The 19,124-nt window shown below is 37.2% G+C and overlaps 1 protein-coding gene across 3 annotated transcripts in view; it reads left to right on the forward strand.

Moving 5' to 3' along the window:
* ADAMTSL1 (ADAMTS like 1) overlaps window positions 1-19,124 on the forward strand; it is a 1,110,365-nt gene that overhangs the window by 658,401 nt on the left and 432,840 nt on the right. For all 3 annotated transcript variants that reach the window (XM_069576633.1, XM_069576634.1, XM_069576635.1), the window contains one exon: window positions 9,385-9,512. In XM_069576633.1, the coding sequence (XP_069432734.1) occupies window positions 9,385-9,512 (128 nt within the window). The remainder of the gene's footprint in view (window positions 1-9,384; window positions 9,513-19,124) is intronic.

Here is a 19,124-nt window from a genome sequence, read left to right on the forward strand (position 1 = left end):
ACCCCATGGACTGCAACACACCAGGCCTCCCTGTCCATCACTAACTCCTGTTTACTCAAACTGATCTCCATTGAGTCAGAGATGCCATCTAATCATCTCATCCTCTGTCATCCCCTTCTCATCCTGCCTTCATTCTTTCCAGCATCAGAGTCTTTTCAAATGAGTCAGTTCTTCGCATCAGGTGGTCAAAGTATTGGAGTTTCAGCTTCAACATCAGTCCCTCCAATGAATATTCAGTACTGGTCTCCTTTAGGATGGACTGGTTGGATCTCCTTGCAGTCCAAGGGACTCTCGAGAGTCTTCTCCAACACCACAATTCAAAAGCACCAATTCTTCGGCACTCAGCTTTCTTTATAGTCCAACTCTCACATCCATATATGACTACTGGAAAAACCATGGCCTTGACTAGATGGATCTTTGTTGGCAAAGTATTGTCTCTGCTTTTTAGTATGCTGTCTAGGTTGGTCATAACTTTCCTTCCAAGGAGTAAGTGTCTTTTAATTTCATGGCTGAAATCACCATTGCAGTGATTTTGAAGCCCCCCAAAATAAAGTCAGCCACTGTTTCAACTGTTTCCCCAACTATTTGCCATAAAGTGATGGAACTGGATGCCATGATCTTCGTATTCTGAATGTTGAGTTTGAAGCCAACTTTTTCACTCTCTTCTTTCACTTTCACCAAGAGGCCCTTTAGTTCTTCACTTTCTGCCATAAGGGTGGTGTCCTCTGCATATCTGAGGTTATTGATATTTCTCCCGGCAATCTTGACTCCAGCTTGTGCTTCATCCAGCCTGGCATTTCGCATGATGTACTCTGCATATAGGTTAAATAAGTAGGGTGACAATATACAGCCTTGACGTACTCCCTTTCCTATTTGGAACCAGTCTGTTGTTCCATGTCCAGTTCTAACTGTTGCTTCCTGGCCTGCATACAGATTTCTCAAGAGGCAGGTCAGGTGATCTGGTATTCCCATCTCTTTCAGAATTTTCCACAGTTTGTCGTGATCTACACAGTCAAAGGCTTTGGCATAGTCAGTAAAGCAGAAATAGATGTTTTTCTGGGACTCTCTTGCTTTTTCCATGATCCAGTGGATGTTGGCAATTTGATCTCTGGTTTCTCTGCCTTTGTAAAATGAGTTTGAACATCTGGAAGTTCACGGTTCATGTATTGTTGAAGCCTGGCTTGGAGGATTTTGAGCATACTTTACTAGCATGTGAGATGAGTGCAAATGTGTGGTAGTTTGAGCATTCTCTGGCATTGCCTTTATTTTGGATTGGAATGAAACTGACCCTTTCCTGTGGCCACTGCTGAGTTTTCCAAGTTTGCTGGCATATTAAGTGTAGCACTTGCACAGCATCATGTTTTAGGATTTGAAACAGCTCAACTGGAATTCCATCACCTCCACTAGTTTTGTTCGTAGTGATGCTTCCTAAGGCCCACTTGACTTCATGTTCCAGGATTTCTGGTCTAGGTGAGTGATCACACCATCATGATTATCTGGGTCATGAAGATCTCTTTTATATAGTTCTGCTGTGTATTCTTGCCACCTCTTCTTAATATCTTCTGCTTCTGTTAGGTCCATACCATTTCTGTCCTTTATTGAGCTCATCTTTGCATGAAATGATCCCTTGGTATCTCTAAATTTTTTGAAGCGGTCTCTAGTTTTTCCCATTCTGTTGTTTTCCTCTATTTCTTTGCATTGATCACTGAGGAATGCTTTCCTATCTCTCCTTGCTATTCTTTGGAACTCTGTATTCAAATGGGTATATCTCTCCTTTTCTCATTTGCTTTTTGCTTCTCTTCTTTTCACAGATATTTGGAAGGCCTCCTCAGACAACCATTTTGCTTTTTTGCATTTCGTTTTCTTGGGGATAGTCTTGATCCCTGTCTCATGTACAATGTCACAAACCTCTGTCCATAGGTCATCAGGCATTCTGTCTATTAGATCTAGTCCCCTAAATCTATTTCTCACTCCCATTGTATAATCGTAAAGGATTTGATTAAGGTCATACCTGAATGGGCTAGTGGTTTTCCCTACTTTCTTCAATTTAAGTCTGAATTTGGAAATAAGGAGTGCATGATCTGAGCCACATCAGCTCCTGGTCTTGTTTTTGTTGACTGTATAGAGCTTCTCCATCTTTGGCTGCAGAGAATATAATCAATCTTATTTCGGTGTTGACCATCTGGTGATGTCCATGTGTAGAGTCCTGCCAACCAAGTTGTCAATCATAATTATATATTCTGAAATAGGAATGATCATTACTGAATAAATTCTTTGAGGTAATTGCCCTATTTTTAAATCAAATTTTAGTTCGTATAGTTTCTATCTGTTTATCTCCAAGGCCAGTTCCTATCATTTTCTGTTCTTTAAAATCCTTTGAATTCCATATTAATGAGGCCTTTACTCCAGTATCAGTTAATACCCTCAGTCATTTGTGAGCTCTTTAAAAAAAAATCATTACTTTAACATGAGGCCACATATCTTTTCTACCCCAACAGTTTACCAGAGCTTGGCCACAAGTCATTGTTTAATTTTATTTTTCCCCCAGTCCTTCCAAGGATAAATTGGATTAGGGGAAAAATCTGAGTACTTAGATTCATCTTCACCACCTTCATCCTAAATGTATTATTTCCTTTTGGTCCCCTTTGTCCTTCCTCCTGTTCCTTATCCATAACAGTGTCCTGGGAAACCTTTCTTAAATCTAATCCCTCCCTACAGCACATTTCCTATAATCTTGTAATAGTTACTCCATCATTTTTCTCTCTAGGACCTCCCTCTTTAAGGAAATCCCATCTCCTTTTTAGATACCCTGTTATTGCTTTTATTCAGTTATCTATCCTCTGTCTTTTGGAAATTCAACTCTCCTAAGTCACCTAGCTGCTGAACTTTATTAATTACTTCCTTAATGGGAGTGTCCATCTCATTTAACGAAAGGGTTAAAATGATATGCTTGTAGCTGGGAGTGGCTGTTTTAAAGATCTTTCTTGTTTGTACTGTTAAAGGCATTTGTGACATCTCATCCTCATGCTCCACATCTCATAGCCTCCTCCTTTAGTCTCTGAACACAGTCCTTTAAAGAATACCAAGAACATTCACTCCCAGGTCATGTAGATTCTAAAGGTTATATCTTAACGCAGCCTTCAGCCACCACTTCTAGTAGATTTGAGTCTCTGGACTTTGACTTTTATTTCTAAAAGCTTGTTGCACAAAAGAATCATTGTGGATGTACCAGATTTATTTGTGTTATCCTCATCTATGAGAATTCCAGCTACCTCAGTGTCATATATGCACAGTACTCAAGAAATAAGGGCGATCCAGACCTCTCAGTAAATGGGCCCAAAATGTCATTAATTTTGTGTAATCCTCAAGGGTACCCTTCCTTATGGTATTCCCCCAGGCATGCGTTTCTTTTTTCCAATGCCATGCTGGCTGAGCATATGGGTTTCTATTCCCTCTTGGCTTGCACAGAGCTAGGTTGTGCGTCTAGTCTGCATTATCATCTGCTTCTGTGTTTGAACTGTCGTTCCACATATCCCCATCCCAAGCATTGGGGACCAAGTCTACCCCTGCTTTAGCTTTTGTCAGATGAACTTTCTTTTTGTTAACTTTGCCGTGCCACATTGCTGCCAATAATTTAGCTTGTGCAACCTCCACAGAAGCTTTTTTGGCTACCGACTGGAAAGTAGAGACTTGGTCAGCTAAAATATAATTTTGACATTGTAACATGGACAGTCATCCTTGCACATCACATAAGTCTTTCTCTAATTCTGGCTTCCCTTCTGCTATTGCCGTATGCACCTTACGGTAGACAAAGAGGAGGATCTAGCCTCTCTGACCCTGCATGGTATACATTCTTATTCTTTGTCATTTGGCATGAGCTGCAAACATTTAATAGCATCAAAAGCTTTGGCCCACTTTAATTTGGGATCCTAATTTTCACACAATCCAGTGGATATGCTCCATTCAGTAGTTAATGAGCAGTAAGGCAAATCTTCATATCTGGGAATAAAAACTTAATTAGTCTTAACCTCTTTCTTTTTAAAGAGTGACATTTTGTTTCCTGAACCCTGCTCAGTGTGCCAATTTATGTTTTGCTGTAAGTTTTACTTTGGCTTTAGGTTCAAAAAATTTACTAACAAAAGAAACCACTTGTCACACACAACAGTTTCAATATTTAATAGAGGATTATTTGACTTATTTTCAATATGCAGTCATTAAAAGAAGAGAAATAGAAACAGTGGAAAAAAGTAACAGCACATGCATCACCAAATTGGGCTGACCAACATCCATATGTAAACAGTACTGGGAAGTCCCTCGTTAACAGCAATCTGGAGTCCTAACTGGAAAAAGGTCCTGGGTAGTGCATCCGCTCCATGGGTGAAATTTCAATTGCAGTTTTGGGGACTCCCACTTATAATCCCAGGCCACAAACTGATACTATCATTATTAGTTTGTGTGCTGAAATGCAGCTCTATTTTTTGTTTTTTTGGCTTTTTGGTTTTTTTTTTTAACTTTTACAATGCTGTTTGTTTCACCTTGTGAGTCATAGGATTTCATTAGATCTTAAGGGGTTAGCCAGACCTCCAGGGGCTCAAGAATTCCAAGACCCATTCTCTTTTTTATCTAAAATGCCATCTTACTTGCTGTGCTTGCAGGCAGGCAGGGTATCTGGGCAGTGTCCAGGTCAGAAGCAGGTAAGAGGCCTGCTCTCATGCTTCTGAAAGCTGAACAAGACTTCCTCCATTTTAATTTCCCTACCAGGCACATGAAAACTATCAAGCAACTTTAGCGCAGAGTCTGAAACAGCTTCCTTCTCTAGAAAAGCCAGATTTCAACCAGTGTTTTCTAAATATCTTATCCAGAGAGCCACCAGGGAGGAATGACTCCAGGTTTGGCATTCATGTGTTCTTACCTCACATGAAAGAAGAGTTCACATGTGAATACTGTGTGTGAGTTTTTTTTCAGTTGTAGTAACTGGCTGGTGTCATGATTTGTAACCACTCATTTTGCTTATTTTAATTACTTCATGCATGCTATGCTAGCATTTGTGACACTGGTTTTCATCTCAGATTGAATTTTAATAAAATAAAGGAAAATGCATTGCGCAATGCACGTGTGCCACATAAGTAATTGCTGTATCAGTCAAATATGCTCTCAACAGAACCATCTTCCAACAACACAGAGCAAACAAAAATGGAGTTAGGAGGTGCACAAAAGCTTTTTACAAATCTGAGGAACGAACTTACTGGATGAGCAAGAGACTGTATATTTCAAGGACAAAGTGTCTTTTCTCTCTCACTAGGTAATTAAGCTTGGAAAAGGAATATCCTATATGGCTGTGATTAGAGTTTGGTTTTATTAACCCTAAAACACAGGCTTTGGAGCTCAGTAAATACCTTAGAAAGGACAGATTTGAGGGTAATCAATGGGTTTCTCTTTCACATTCTGTGCTGCATTTTATAGGAACCTCAAACTCCTGGCAGATCATATCACCAGGTCAGTGTCATGTGGCAGGTGACTGAAAGGTTTTGCTGTGGGAAAGTAGAAGTTTTAAGAAAGATGAAACTTATAGAGTGCAGTGTCTCAACTAAGCTCAGCAGAAAAAGAAAAAAAGCATTGTTACCTTCTCAGTGTACCTTTTAGATCTGATATGTGTGTATAAATGATAATAATAATATTAGATCAATAATAATGGTATCAAACGCTTATATAGTATATTATTTGGAGCTTATGAGTTTTTTAAAATGTGCATATATGTTTATTTTTATTGTGATATAGCATACATAACATAAAATATACTGTCTTACTCATTTTTAAGTGTATAGTTCAATGGCACTAAGTACATTCACATTGTTATGTGGGGCTATCACTACCATCTAATTCCAGAATTATTTTCATCTTCTCAAATTGAAACTCTGTGTCCATTAAACAATAACTCCCCATTTTCTCCCTACCTTCAGTCCCTAGGAATGACCATTTGACTTTCTGTCTCTATTAATTTGACTACTCTACGTACCTCCTGTAAGTGAATTCATGTAACAGTCATACTTTCATATCTAGCTTATTTCATTTAGCATAATTTCCTCATTTATCCATGGCATAGCGTGTGTCAGAATTTCCTGCCTTTTAAAAAACTATTATTTTTTTGATATATTTGCTTTACATTGTTGTATTAGTTTTCTCTGTACAAAAAAGTGAATTAGCTGTATGTATACCTATATTCTCTCCCTCTTGGACCTCCACCCCTCTAGGTCACCTCAGAGCACTGAACTGCAAGCTCCCTGCACTAATCAGCAGGATCCCACTAGCTATCTGTTTTACACATGGAAGCGCACATATGTCAATTCCAGTCTCCGAATTCATTCCACCTCCTTCACTCCATGTCTACCCATCTGTTCTCTATGCCTGTGTCTCTATTGCTGCCCTGAAAAAGGGTTCATCTGTACCATTTTTCTAAATCCACATATATGCATTAATATATGATATTTCATTTTCTCTTTCTGACTTCCTTCACTTGGTATAACAGATTATAGGTCCATCCACATCATTACAAATGACCCAATATTGTTCCTCTTTATGTATGAGTAATATTCCATTGCATATATGTAGCACTCTTTATCCATTCACCTGTTGATGGACATTTAGGTTGCTTCCATGTCCTGGTTATTGTAAATAATGCTGCAATGAATATCGAAGTGCATGGTGTCTTTTTGAATTATGGTTTTCTCAGGGTATGTGTCCACTATTGGTATGGCTGGGTCATATTGTAAGGCTGAATAATATTCCATTTTATGAATACAGCACGTTTTGTTTATCCATTCATCTGCCCATGGACATTTGGGTTGTTCCTGCCTTGTGTGCTTTTTATCTACTAAATATTCTAATCATCACGATATCTCAGGAATATGTATAGCTTTATTCTTCCCAACCTATGATAAGAAAATTGAAGCATAAGTAAATCACAGCTGGGAGGCTCTGGAGCCAATATTCCACTGTAGGCTAAGTAGGTCTTTGTTGTTGTTTAGTCACCAAGTCATGTCCAGTTCTTTTGTGACCCCATGGACTATTGCTTGCCAGACTCCTCTGTCCATGTGATTTCCCAGGCAAGAATACTGGAGTAGGTTGCTATTTCCTTCTCCAGGGGACCTTCCCAACTCAGGGATCAAACCATGTGTCCTACATTGTGAGGTGCATTCTTTACCACTCAGCCACCAGGGAAGCCCAAGTTGGTCTAGGTCTCTGCTTTTAACCATTATCTATCCCACTACTTATTTCAAATGATTCAGGAATGTAAATACAATATGTACCAGTTAGACATTCCTTGCTATAATACTCTAAGGCCAAGTTTGTGACTTCATTTGTACAGGTTGTAAAAGTTCCAAGGAGTAGTCAGTTTGAAAAATTAGTCCCATAGCAACATGTTTGTAAAGAATCCCATTACTTCAAAATAAATAGTTTTCTATTCTAGAGGTGATACAATGTTCTTTTCCTTTTCAGGGACTCCTCCTAATTGGGTGATATAGCCTGGTGGGCTGCCGTCTATGGGGTCGCACAGAGTCGGACACAACTGAAGCGACTTAGCAGCAGCAGCAGCCTTGAGTATAACTAGATAGGGTGTGAGGAAGTCTTTAAAAATAAAAATAATAAGAGCTAGCATTTATTCAGCATACTCGGCTGGTCACTTTACTTGCATCATCTCAGGTTCTCACAATGCGTTGTAAAAGGTTGCCCTCCTGTTGCCTTTATTCCATGCTCTTTCTGCTTATGCTGTCTCCTCGGAGGGAAAAAAGTGAATGTGAAACCATCATTTGCCTATCACACACATTTTCTTTACAAATTGCTTTTTCCAAATATAGTTCTGAAATTTTAATATTTGTTATGTGTATGCCTTTGACATGAAATGATACCCCCTTTAATATATGGATATCACCTGGTTTATTCAGTAAAGTAACTTGGCCACAGTTTCCACTAGCTATTTGCAGAACTCTTGATATGGACTGAGCTATGTCCTCTCCAAATTCAAATGTTGAAACCCTCATGTTCAATGTGATGCTACTTGAAGACAGAGCCTTTAGGAGAGAATTAGTTTAGATGAGGTTGTAAGGGTGGGGGCCTCATGATGTGATTAATGCACTACTAACAAGAGACACCAGGGAGCTCACTCTCCCTCTCTTACTCACAGAAAGTGGAGGTCATATGACCACATGGTAAACAGGCAGCCATCTGCAATCTAAGGGGAAAGTCTTCACTGGGAGCCAATCATGCTGGCATCCTGGTCTTGGACTTTGATTCCAGAATTGTGAAAAAATGGATTTCTGTTAAGACACCTAGTCTTATAATTTGTTATGACAGCATGAACAGACTAATACAACTGTGAACATACATAAAGACATGTTCTCAATTTATAATAACAATCAGTAATATTTATTGGTGATTTACTCTGAAATTTGTCCTTAGTTTATATAACTAGTCTTTTTACAGTATGTGTGTGTGTTTGCACGCGTGCACGTGCATGTGCACAGGGACACACGTGGATGTTGTGGCATGGTTATATTATCCCCATTTTATAGAAAGGAAAATTGAAATGTAGAGAGGTGGGAAATTACTTATGCACAAACACATAATTAGTTAAAAAACAGAATCCATATCCAAACCCAAGCAGTGTCTAACTCCGAAATCTGTTCTATTCACTATTATAAGACTGGCACCAGTTTTCTCTTTAACTCTCCTAAGAAATGTGAAGCACTACATGGACACCTACACATACAGCTTTCCTTAGAGTAAATGCAGATTTCACTAGGAAGTCTGTCAATAACAAGCAAATCTGTCTGTCTAGTCCTTGTATTACTAAAGTTAATTCATACAGTTATTCTCATTGACAAATCTAAAAACCAAGAATGATGCTGCTTCATTTTAAAAAAAGTCCATTGTATAAAACATTAAATTTTGGAAAGCTGTGATGGTATGCACATGTCCGTTTTCTCAGAGCAGAAACATCTCTTGAGTGCGGCTTCTCTCTTTACAGAGAAGCAAAGAGAGGCCTCATGAAACTTTTGACTTCAGTGCAGTTTACCTTCCTCTGACCCAAACTGCTATATCTGGCCGCCTTTTCCCATTCACTCCCATTAATGCAGGCCCTTGTCTTTTTCAGTCACAGCCTGGGGTCCTTGCACTCAAATATTCCTCCGCCTAAACATATGTACTCAAATATTCCTCCGCCTAAACATATGTATATTATTAAATTGGAAAGAATCTGAGAAGCTGAGCTCCGCTTCGTCCTCAACAAGGCCATCATGTACAGACACTCTAGACCACCCGCGGTTTAGGACACACGTTTCCAGGGTCGCTGAGGACTCATACTGATCATGCTCTCGTTCCTCACAGAGCTCCAGGACCGCACGCTCTGAGGAGGACCGCGATGGCCTATGGGACGCCTGGGGCCCGTGGAGCGAGTGCTCACGCACCTGCGGCGGAGGGGCCTCCTACTCGCTGAGACGCTGCCTCAGCAGCAAGTAAGTCCTGAACGCACAGGCTTCCCTTACAAGACGCCAAGGGAGCAGGTTGGAGCCGTACTTTGGGGGGAAAGCGTAGCATTTTGTTGCACGCAAGTCCGGAATGAAGGAATGGAAGGCAGGCCCAAAGAATTGAATATGACCATCTCCTGCTAGGTATTTAGATGCCCTTATGTGATAAGCTATGTAGAATTTATCTCATTTACCAAGCAAATTTTCTTATGTTTTCATGTTAGAACTGGAAGGAAAATATATTATTAGAAATGAATTCTCAAAAATGGAGGTAGTATCTATAGCTCCATAATTTATTATACTTTTGGTACCGTCTTAACAACTGTGGTGACTAAAAACAAAAATATTAGTGTTAATAGCGTATTATGTTATTCTAATGTTACCAGTAGTTTGAAAATGAAGGTTATATGATTTTTTAGATGTTTTAATGATCAGAAGTTCCCCAGAGTTCCCCAGTTTCCTGAATGATGAGTTGTGCATGTAAGAAAATTTGGAAGAATAGAAACTGCTGTGGAGGTTGGGATGTGAATAGTAGGAGCAATGATGAAAGGGGAAGTAAGAGTGGCTCACAGTTCCTAAGCTGAACGGAAAAGGCTTGAAAGGACTGGAAAGTCTTTACTTAGAATAATGATAAGTCAAAACTTCTTGAGCTGTGTGGTCTCTGATTAGATTTTTCTCCAAACTATAAAATACAAAGTACTATGGTAATATTTTTAATGAAAGATTTTATTTGTCAGTGAAAAGTATTATATATGGCAAGGAAGAGGTTTGATCAAAATTATTCTATATTATAATATGTGAAACAGAGGAAGGACAAACTATGCATCTGCTGATTTTTCTAGACTTTTCATAAGCAACAGAAAGTGATGAGATGTAGTTTCAGGAAAACATAAATTTATTCTAATTAGAGTGAGAATTTTTTTGAAATCAGGGTCCAAGTCTTACTTTTTTCCATATCCTCCAGGTCTGTACAGAATTTGAGAGATAGTGAAAGCTCGATAGATGTTTCCTCACTGGATCCATTGATAACTAGAGATCATTTTGGTTCCACAGAGCCCCCAGTGTAAATAACATACTCTGGGAAACATGACTAAAAGCCATATCTTGAAAGTTACCAGATCAGTTCTAGTATTTAGCCATTCTAGTTTTGGGGTCTACCCTGAAGATGAGCCTGTTGGTTACAACAACTAGTAAGTTTGTCTGTCTTCTTTTGGAGGCCAGCTTCATATCAAACCAGATCTGTGAGCTAAATAGAAAGAATAGATCTTTCATCCTTATGAATTCACCTATTCTCTTAATCTTGAATATCAAAGCTTTGTAAATCCTTACTACATGTTGCTTCATGGTGGACTGTGAGACATAACTGAAAATAAATGTACACAGTAAATCCAAAAGGTACAAATTTGGAATATTCCTATTATATAGTTTGCCCAAATTAGCATGCTGAAATATTCTGTAGGGAAGAGCCAAAACATGTGTTTCACAAAGCTGGTATGAAATGTATGGGAAATTTCATATTGGCTCAGTAATGTAAATGTTACATTGTAAGCATCTTGTACTGAGGGAGAGACTGAGAAACAGCTTCAGGAATGAATTAGAACCACAAGCAAAAGTCTGTCATTTGGCAAATCATCAAACATGGGTGTCCTGTGAAATTCAAAACTACCATGTTTGTCACCTAGTATATTAAAACCCCAGTCATTAAGATTTTATTAAGATACTTCATTGTAAAGCAGAAACTAGCACAAAATTTTGCAAAGTACTCCAATTAAAAAAAAAAAACTTCTTAAAGAGAAAGGATGTGACCACTTTTTTTTTTAAAAAAAAAGGTACTATGAAAAATATTGGTTGTTGTCTACTTATAATGAACTGAAAAAGCAGAATGAAAATTCTAAAATTTATAAACATATATATGTCCTATTTGACTTTCAAATATTTAAAAAAATGTGTTGAATAAACCCATACTGCAGTAGATGGGAAATAATAAAAAATAGGGAGAAGAGTGAACCACCTATTCTTTAGGAATTTTAAAAAGAAAAAAGATTTCAAACAAATGGCATTTCCAAATCTGGTAGGAATATAAAGAAATAGGGAAAAAATGGACTGCAGGGCTGAATCACCCCATGTGTTGTTTTTCTCAAGAGAATCAGAGTCAGTATCAGTTCAGTTCAGTTCAGGCGCTCAGTCGTGTCCGACTCTTTGTGACCCCATGAATTGCAGCACACCAGGCCTCTCTGTCCATCACCAACTCCCGGAGTTCAGTCAGACTCACATCCATCGAGTCAGTGATGCCATCCAGCCATCTCATCCTCTGTCATCCCCTTCTCCTCCTGCCCCCAATCCCTCCCAGCATCAGAGTCTTTTCCAATGAGTCAACTCTTCGCATGAGAGTCAGTATAGTTCAGTATAAAGTCACTTCACAACACAAGCCCTATTGAAGAATGGTGTCCTACTGTATGTGCACACAGATAAATAGCTCTGCACATTTTTTCTGAAGATGTACATTGGCCAGAGTAAATTACCTGGCCAAGTTCAAAGTCAGTGTGGGAGAGCAAAAATGTTACAAGGAAAGGCATTTGACCCCAGGTTGGTAAAGAATTGGGACCAATTTTGTAGTCTACCATAGATGGTCTTTTGTGGAAATTCATTTACATATTTTTTTAATTATGAAAGTATTATAACACATTTACAGGAGACTTTGAAAATACAGAACCAAGTTACATATAGTTCCACTATAACAGTTATTGTTTAAGTAGATAAATTAAGATTTTTAGTTGGTGTTTCAGTATCAAACTCTCAAAATTTAATAAAATGAATATATAGAAAAGTAGAAAGATACAGTAGACCTGGAAAGCACCATGAACCAATTCAACATAATTAAGATTTATACAGTTTCACACAACAGTAGAATACAAATTCTATTCAAGTTCCCATAGATTGTAAACTAGGAGACTCTGGAATATTTCCAGGGACATAAAACAAAGTGCAAAAATTTAATGGTCTAGAAATGAAATCATACAGAGTCTGTTCTCTTATCACTGTAGAATTATGTTAGAAATTAATATCAAGATATTTGAAAATAACCCACATATTTTCAAGTGGAATGTGACATTTACCAAGAGAGATCTTTGACTTAGGCATTGAAAGTCTCAGTAAAGTTATTTTAGTGATATACATTTAGTGTTAGTCTCTCAGTCACTCTTTGTGACCCCATGGACTGTAGCCCACCAGGCTCCTCTATCCATGGAATTCTCCAGGAAAGACTGCTGGAGTGGGTAACCATTCCTTTCCCCAGGGAATCGTCCTGGCCCATGGATCAAACCTGGGTCTCCTGTATTACAGGCAGATTCTTTACCATCTGAGCCACCAGGGAAGCCCATTCAATAAAATTCTGAATTCAATAAAAGACTGAAAGAGTGATTGTAGCAAAGAAAGCACTTAAATGAGAAATTAATATCAAATAAAAAATTAATATCAAAGATACTTTAAACAACTCATGTATTTGAAAATTAAATGTCTAATTTTACATGATGGGTATATCTAAGAATGTGGCAATTCATTTTTTATTTTTATTTTTATTTCTACTTTATTTTACTTTACAATACTGTATTGGTTTTGCCATACATTGACATGAATCCACCACGGGTGTACATGCGTTCCCAAACATGAACCCCCCTCCCACCTCCCTCCCCATAACATCTCTCTGGGTCATCCCCGTGCACCAGCCCCAAGCATGCTGTATCCTGCGTCGGACATAGACTGGTGATTCGATTCTTACATGATAGTATACATGTTACAATGCCATTCTCCCAAATCATCCCACCCTCTCCCTCTCCCTCTGAGTCCAAAAGTCCGTTATACACATCTGTGTCTTTTTTTCTATCTTGCATACAGGGTCGTCATTGCCATCTTTCTAAATTCCATATATATGTGTTAGTATACTGTATTGGTGTTTTTCTTTCTGGCTTACTTCACTCTGTATAATCGGCTCCAGTTTCATCCATCTCATCAGAACTGATTCAAATGTATTCTTTTTCATGGCTGAGTAATACTCCATTGTGTATATGTACCACAGCTTTCTTATCCATTCATCTGCTGATGGACATCTAGGTTGTTTCCACGTCCTGGCTATCATAAACAGTGCTGCGATGAACGGCAATTCATTTTTAACGGTTAACGGACTTACTGGGTTTTCTCTCATCTCTCCACTCCATATTTATACATCCAAGTTCAATTCAGTCACCTTATTAACTCTTGGGAAAGATCAGACGTTATGAATGTATATGTCCTTACAGGCCCAGCAGGTAACTAGAATGTGTGTTGTAGTGAAATGGTCAGCATTCCAGTTCACCCCAAGTAACTTCCATCCCTTGCTGCATTAATCTGCCAGGTTAATTTTCCAGTCCTAGTGATATGATGTCATTGTTCACATTAATGTCTGATATTAATAGCTTTAAATCTATCAGAAAATAATTATTCTATTCCCAATATTATAAAACTGTAAAGGAAGTGAAAACGTATTTTATGGAATTAGATGATGAGTCTCCTTCTGGAGTTAAGTACTATGTTCCCTGATGGACTAGGAGCTTGGAGGAGGCTTGGTTAACCCCTTGAGTGTAGAACATCTTCTAAGAGCGATCTTTTGAAAAAAAAAAAAAAATCAATGGAAAAAAAAAAAAACCACAGTGAAATTATAAACAAGCATTACATATAAAACCCTTCATTCTCAACTGGCAGTGCTTAAGGCTGGGAAAGCAGCCCTGACCCAGAGAGATAGTGAGCAGAATCATGTGCTTAGTTTCTCCCCTGTCTTTTCTCTGTGCTCACAGAAAAGAATCAGTGCTTGATTTTCCCAGTTTCTGATATTGGAGCATTTATTATTGAATTTTGCTATAACTTTGGTTTGAGAAATGAAAGAAGGCCCTGTGTTAAGTTTTTTTCTAAGTTTTACTAGTTTCTATAAGATTCGTTTAGGTTTCATTGGCTTTCTCTAATAATGCAATTGTTGCAAATTGCCAAGTAGTATATAATGTCTGCTTTTATTTTTTAAATTAGAAAACAAAGTCTACTTACTTGTACTTTATGATGGTCATTTGTTTTTTTGCAAAATTAAACAATGTACTAACTACCTCAAAAAGCTGCTGCTTCTCTCCGCAGTTCTCTACCTCTCCCATGTAATACTCTGAAATAGTATTTCTAGCAAATTCACTTTTCTGAATGACATAGTATTATGTTTAGTGTAGTGGAAACAATCCTTCAACCTGAATTACTTGACCATATTTTTAACACTTTGGTACTAAATATCTGTTTCTGAGAGCTCTAAGTTTGTCTTCAGCCGGGTCATTTAACTTTGCCCAAAAGGAATTCCAGATGCATAAGGCCCTTAAGAATAGTGTGTCTGCATGTACCCCAATGTTCATTGCAAAACTGTTTACAATAGCTAGAACATGGAAGCAACCTAGATGTCCATCGGCAGATGAATGGATAAGAAAATTGTGGTACATATACAGTGGAATATTACTCAGCTATGAAAAAGAACACATTTGAGTCAGTTCTAATGAGGTGGATGAAACTGGAGCCTATTATGAAAGGAAGAAAGCACCAATACAGTATATTAATGCATATATATGAAACTTAGAAAGATGGTAATAACCCTTTATGCAAGACAGCAAAAGAGACACAGATATAAAGAACAGACTTTTGGATTCTGGGGGAGAAGGCAACAGTGGGATGATTTGAGAGAACAGGATTGAAACATGTATATTCTCATATGTGAAATATATGACCAGTCCAAGTTCACTGCATGAAACAGGACACTCAAAGCTGGTGTACTGGGACAACCCAAAGAGATGGGATGGGGAGGGAGGAGGGAGAGGTGTTAGGGATGGGAGGACACATGTACACCCGTGGCTGATTCATGTCAATGTACATCAAAAACCACCACAATATTGTAAAGTAATTAGCCTCCAATTAAAATAAATAAATTTTTAAAAAAGAGTAGTGTGTCTGACATCACACGTATCACTGTATTAGGTCTGTGTCAAGGTCAAGGTCAAAGGTGTTCATTGTAGCTCATTTATGACTGCATTTAGTCAGCTGATACTTTTTAAGTATAGTGTCAGCCTTTGCATTGGTGGCTGAAGAATATTTAAATGTCTTTTATGACCTTTTTTACTTTCTGAAATGCCAAATCAATCTCCAGACTAATTAACACTGTGGATTAATAGATTAATAGAATAGATTAATACATTGAGTATGAGTACTTTATTAAATCCCAACTACTGATTAGATGAAAAACTTGTCAACTTCATAGATGGCCAAGGAACAAACAAAAGGCATACCTATAAAGGTTGAAAACATTTTTTTAAGTGAAAACATTTTTTTAAATTAAAACATTTTAAAAATTGAATTCTTTTTTTTTTTAAGTACTTATTTATTTATTTTTGGGTGCGTTGGTCTTAGTTATAGCATGCTGGCTCTTTCTAGTTGTGGCTCACAGGCTTAGTTGCTCCAGGGCATGTGGGATCTTAACTCCCCAACTAGGACCAGGGATAGAACCTTCATCTCCTATATTGGAAGGTGGATTCTTAACCATTGAATCACCAGGGAAGTCCATGAATTGAATTCTTGAGTTGAATACAGTTTTTTCTTTAGTTGAACAAAATTATTACATGAACAAGAGATAAAATTATCACACCATAGAGGTGCCTAAAAAAATTAAGATTATGATATTATTCTAAAGGGATGTGGCTGCTAGAATGTTGTCAATATAAACATAGAAAAATTAAAATAAATAGCCCCAAGGAGTCTTATCTCATGGGAATAAGGAAGATCATTCAACCTTGTCATTTCATAATAATCGTGCTAAGGGAAAATAAGCTAACTCCTCTGACTTTTTTTATTGCAAACACAGTTTTTCTCCCATAATAATATTGATACTTACATGAATAGATGGTTTAGTTAGCAAATAATTTATAAACTTTATAATGATAAGTACCAAAAGACATTTTTAATTTTAAGATTTGATGTATAATAATACCAAAAGAGTAATTTTAATGTTAAGATTTGGCTTCTCAAACAGAAATTTTCTCTTTTAAAAATTTAACCTCATCTCTATCATAACATCCAATTAAGGTTCACAAGACTTGTTTTAAGAGGTTTTAAAACTTTCAGCCCAAGTGAGCCCCAAAGCAAGATTTATCTGTTATTCTTCATCTAATGTTGTGTGTTATCAGCCTTGTTTTTCTTGGACGTGTCTGAGGTTTGTTTAACAGAAAGATACACAAATTCAGAATGAGCCCGACTAGTCACGTCATTTATATTAAGGAGATTTCACATTTGGGGATATATGTTTGAGAGTCTGTAGTTGCCTTCCTTTTACTTTTGGGTCAAAGCCTAGTCTAAATGTATTACCAGTACTTCTAATATTCCAGGTCATATATTTTAGAAGGATGTTTTGTTCCATGATCTGGTCTCCTTTCAGGAGCAGAATACACTAAAGGCAATGACTGAGTGTTTGGGGCCACTTTATGCCTGGTGTGTCCCATAAACCTGTTTGTTGGAATGAAAGATGGTTGGGAATATGTTTGGTGTCCATAACCTTTACTAGCCATACTGGGACTCTGTTACTCTTGGCTGGCCTTTTCTGTTTATTTAAAAATTCCTTATTTGGTTAGTTCAATAGATTTTCTGAAGTTTTCATTTCTCCCCAGTTTTCTTTTTTTAAAAAAGCTAATTAATTGAGGTATTCTTGATACCTAAAAATAATGTACATTTAAGGTGTACAGCTTGATGTTTTGATAAATGAATACATCATGAAAAGATCACCACAATCAAGCCAAGTAGTGTATTCATCCCTTCTATGTATTTAGAGTGTGTGTGTGTTGAGAAGATTTAAAATTTATGTTCTTAGCAAATTTCAAGTATAAAGTACAGCATTTTTAACTATCATTATTATCATGCTGTACTTTAGATTTTCAAAACTCATTCATCTTACATAACTGAAACTTTATCCCCTTTCACCAACATCTCCATCTCACCCCACCCCTGCCCACCCACCACTGCACTTGGCAACCACTGTTCTGCTCTCTGCTTCAATGAATTTTACTATTTTAGATTCCGCATATAAGCAGAATCGTTTGGTATTTGTCTTTCTGTGTCTGGCTTCTTTCAATCAGCATGATGTCCTTCAATTCATCTGTGCTGTCACAAATGGCAGGATCCCCATTTTTGTTAAGACTAAATAATATTCCATTGTATGTATGTACCACATTTTCTTTACCTATTCATTCATCTAGGGCCTTCTAATTTGTTTTCATATCTTAACTATATTATGAATAATGCTACAATGGACATGAGTATATGCCTATTCAAGATTCAGATTTCATTTCCTTTGGATTTATACCCCATAATGAAATTTCTGGGTCTTATGGTAGTTGTGTTTAATTTTACAAGGAATCCTCGTACTGTTTTTCATAATGCCTTCACCAATTTACATTTCCATCAACAATGCATAAGGCTCCCTTTTCTCTGCAACTTCTTCCACTTATCTTTTCGATGATAACCTTTCTAACAGATGTGAATGATGTTCCCTTGTGGTTTTGATTTCCATTTCTCTGATAGTTAGTGATGATGAATGTATCTTCATGCATCTTTTGTTCACTTGTATGTCTGTTTTTTGTTGTTGTTGTTTTTTGAGAAAGGTCTATCCAGGTCCTTTGACCATTTTTCTTAATTGGGTTTTTTTAAAAAAAATTCTTGAGTTATGTGAGTTTTTAAATATATTTTGGATATTAACCCCTAATCAGACGTTTGGTTTGTAAATGTTTTCTTCCACTAGGTAGGTTGACTTTTGACTCTGTTGACTGTTTCCTCTGTTGTATAGAAGCTCTTTAGTTTGATGCAACTTCACTTGTCAGTGTTTGCCTGTGCATCTGCTGTTATGATCAGTTAATTGTTGCTAATATCAGTGTCAAGAAGCTTTATTCTCTATGTTTTCTTCTAGCAGTTTTATAGCTTAATAAAGACATGTTTAAGTCTTTCAGATGAAAAACTTAGATTTTTCTTAGATGAAATAGATTTTTGAGTTAATTTTTATTACTTGGTATGAGATAAGGGCGCATGCAAATGGCTATCCAATTTTCCTGTTATACCCTTTAAATAAATACTATTTATTGAAGAGACTACCTATTCCCCATTGTGTTCTTGGCACCTTGTCAAAGATTAGTTGACTGTATAGGCACAGGTATGTTTCCAGACTCTTTATTCTGTTCCATTGGTCTATATGCCTGTTTTTGTTTCAGTTCCATACTGTATTGATTACTATAACTTTGTAATATAGTTTGAAACCAGGAAGTGTGATGCCTCCAGCTTTGTTTTTCTTGTTCAGGTTTTGAGTTCAAAAATATTCCTTCTGGGTTTTTTTTTGGAAGAATTTAAGAAAAATTGCATTAATTATTTGTAAAATGTTTTTTAGAATTCACCTGTGAAACTGCTTGGTCCTGGACTTTTGTTTGTCATGAGGTTTTAGATTACTCCTTCAACATTTTTGTTTGCTATTGGTCTGAACTAGAAAAAGGAGAACAAACTAAGCCCACATTT

The sequence above is a fragment of the Ovis canadensis genome, chromosome 2 (assembly GCF_042477335.2).
Source record: "Ovis canadensis isolate MfBH-ARS-UI-01 breed Bighorn chromosome 2, ARS-UI_OviCan_v2, whole genome shotgun sequence".
Classification (NCBI taxonomy): Eukaryota; Metazoa; Chordata; class Mammalia; order Artiodactyla; family Bovidae; genus Ovis; species Ovis canadensis.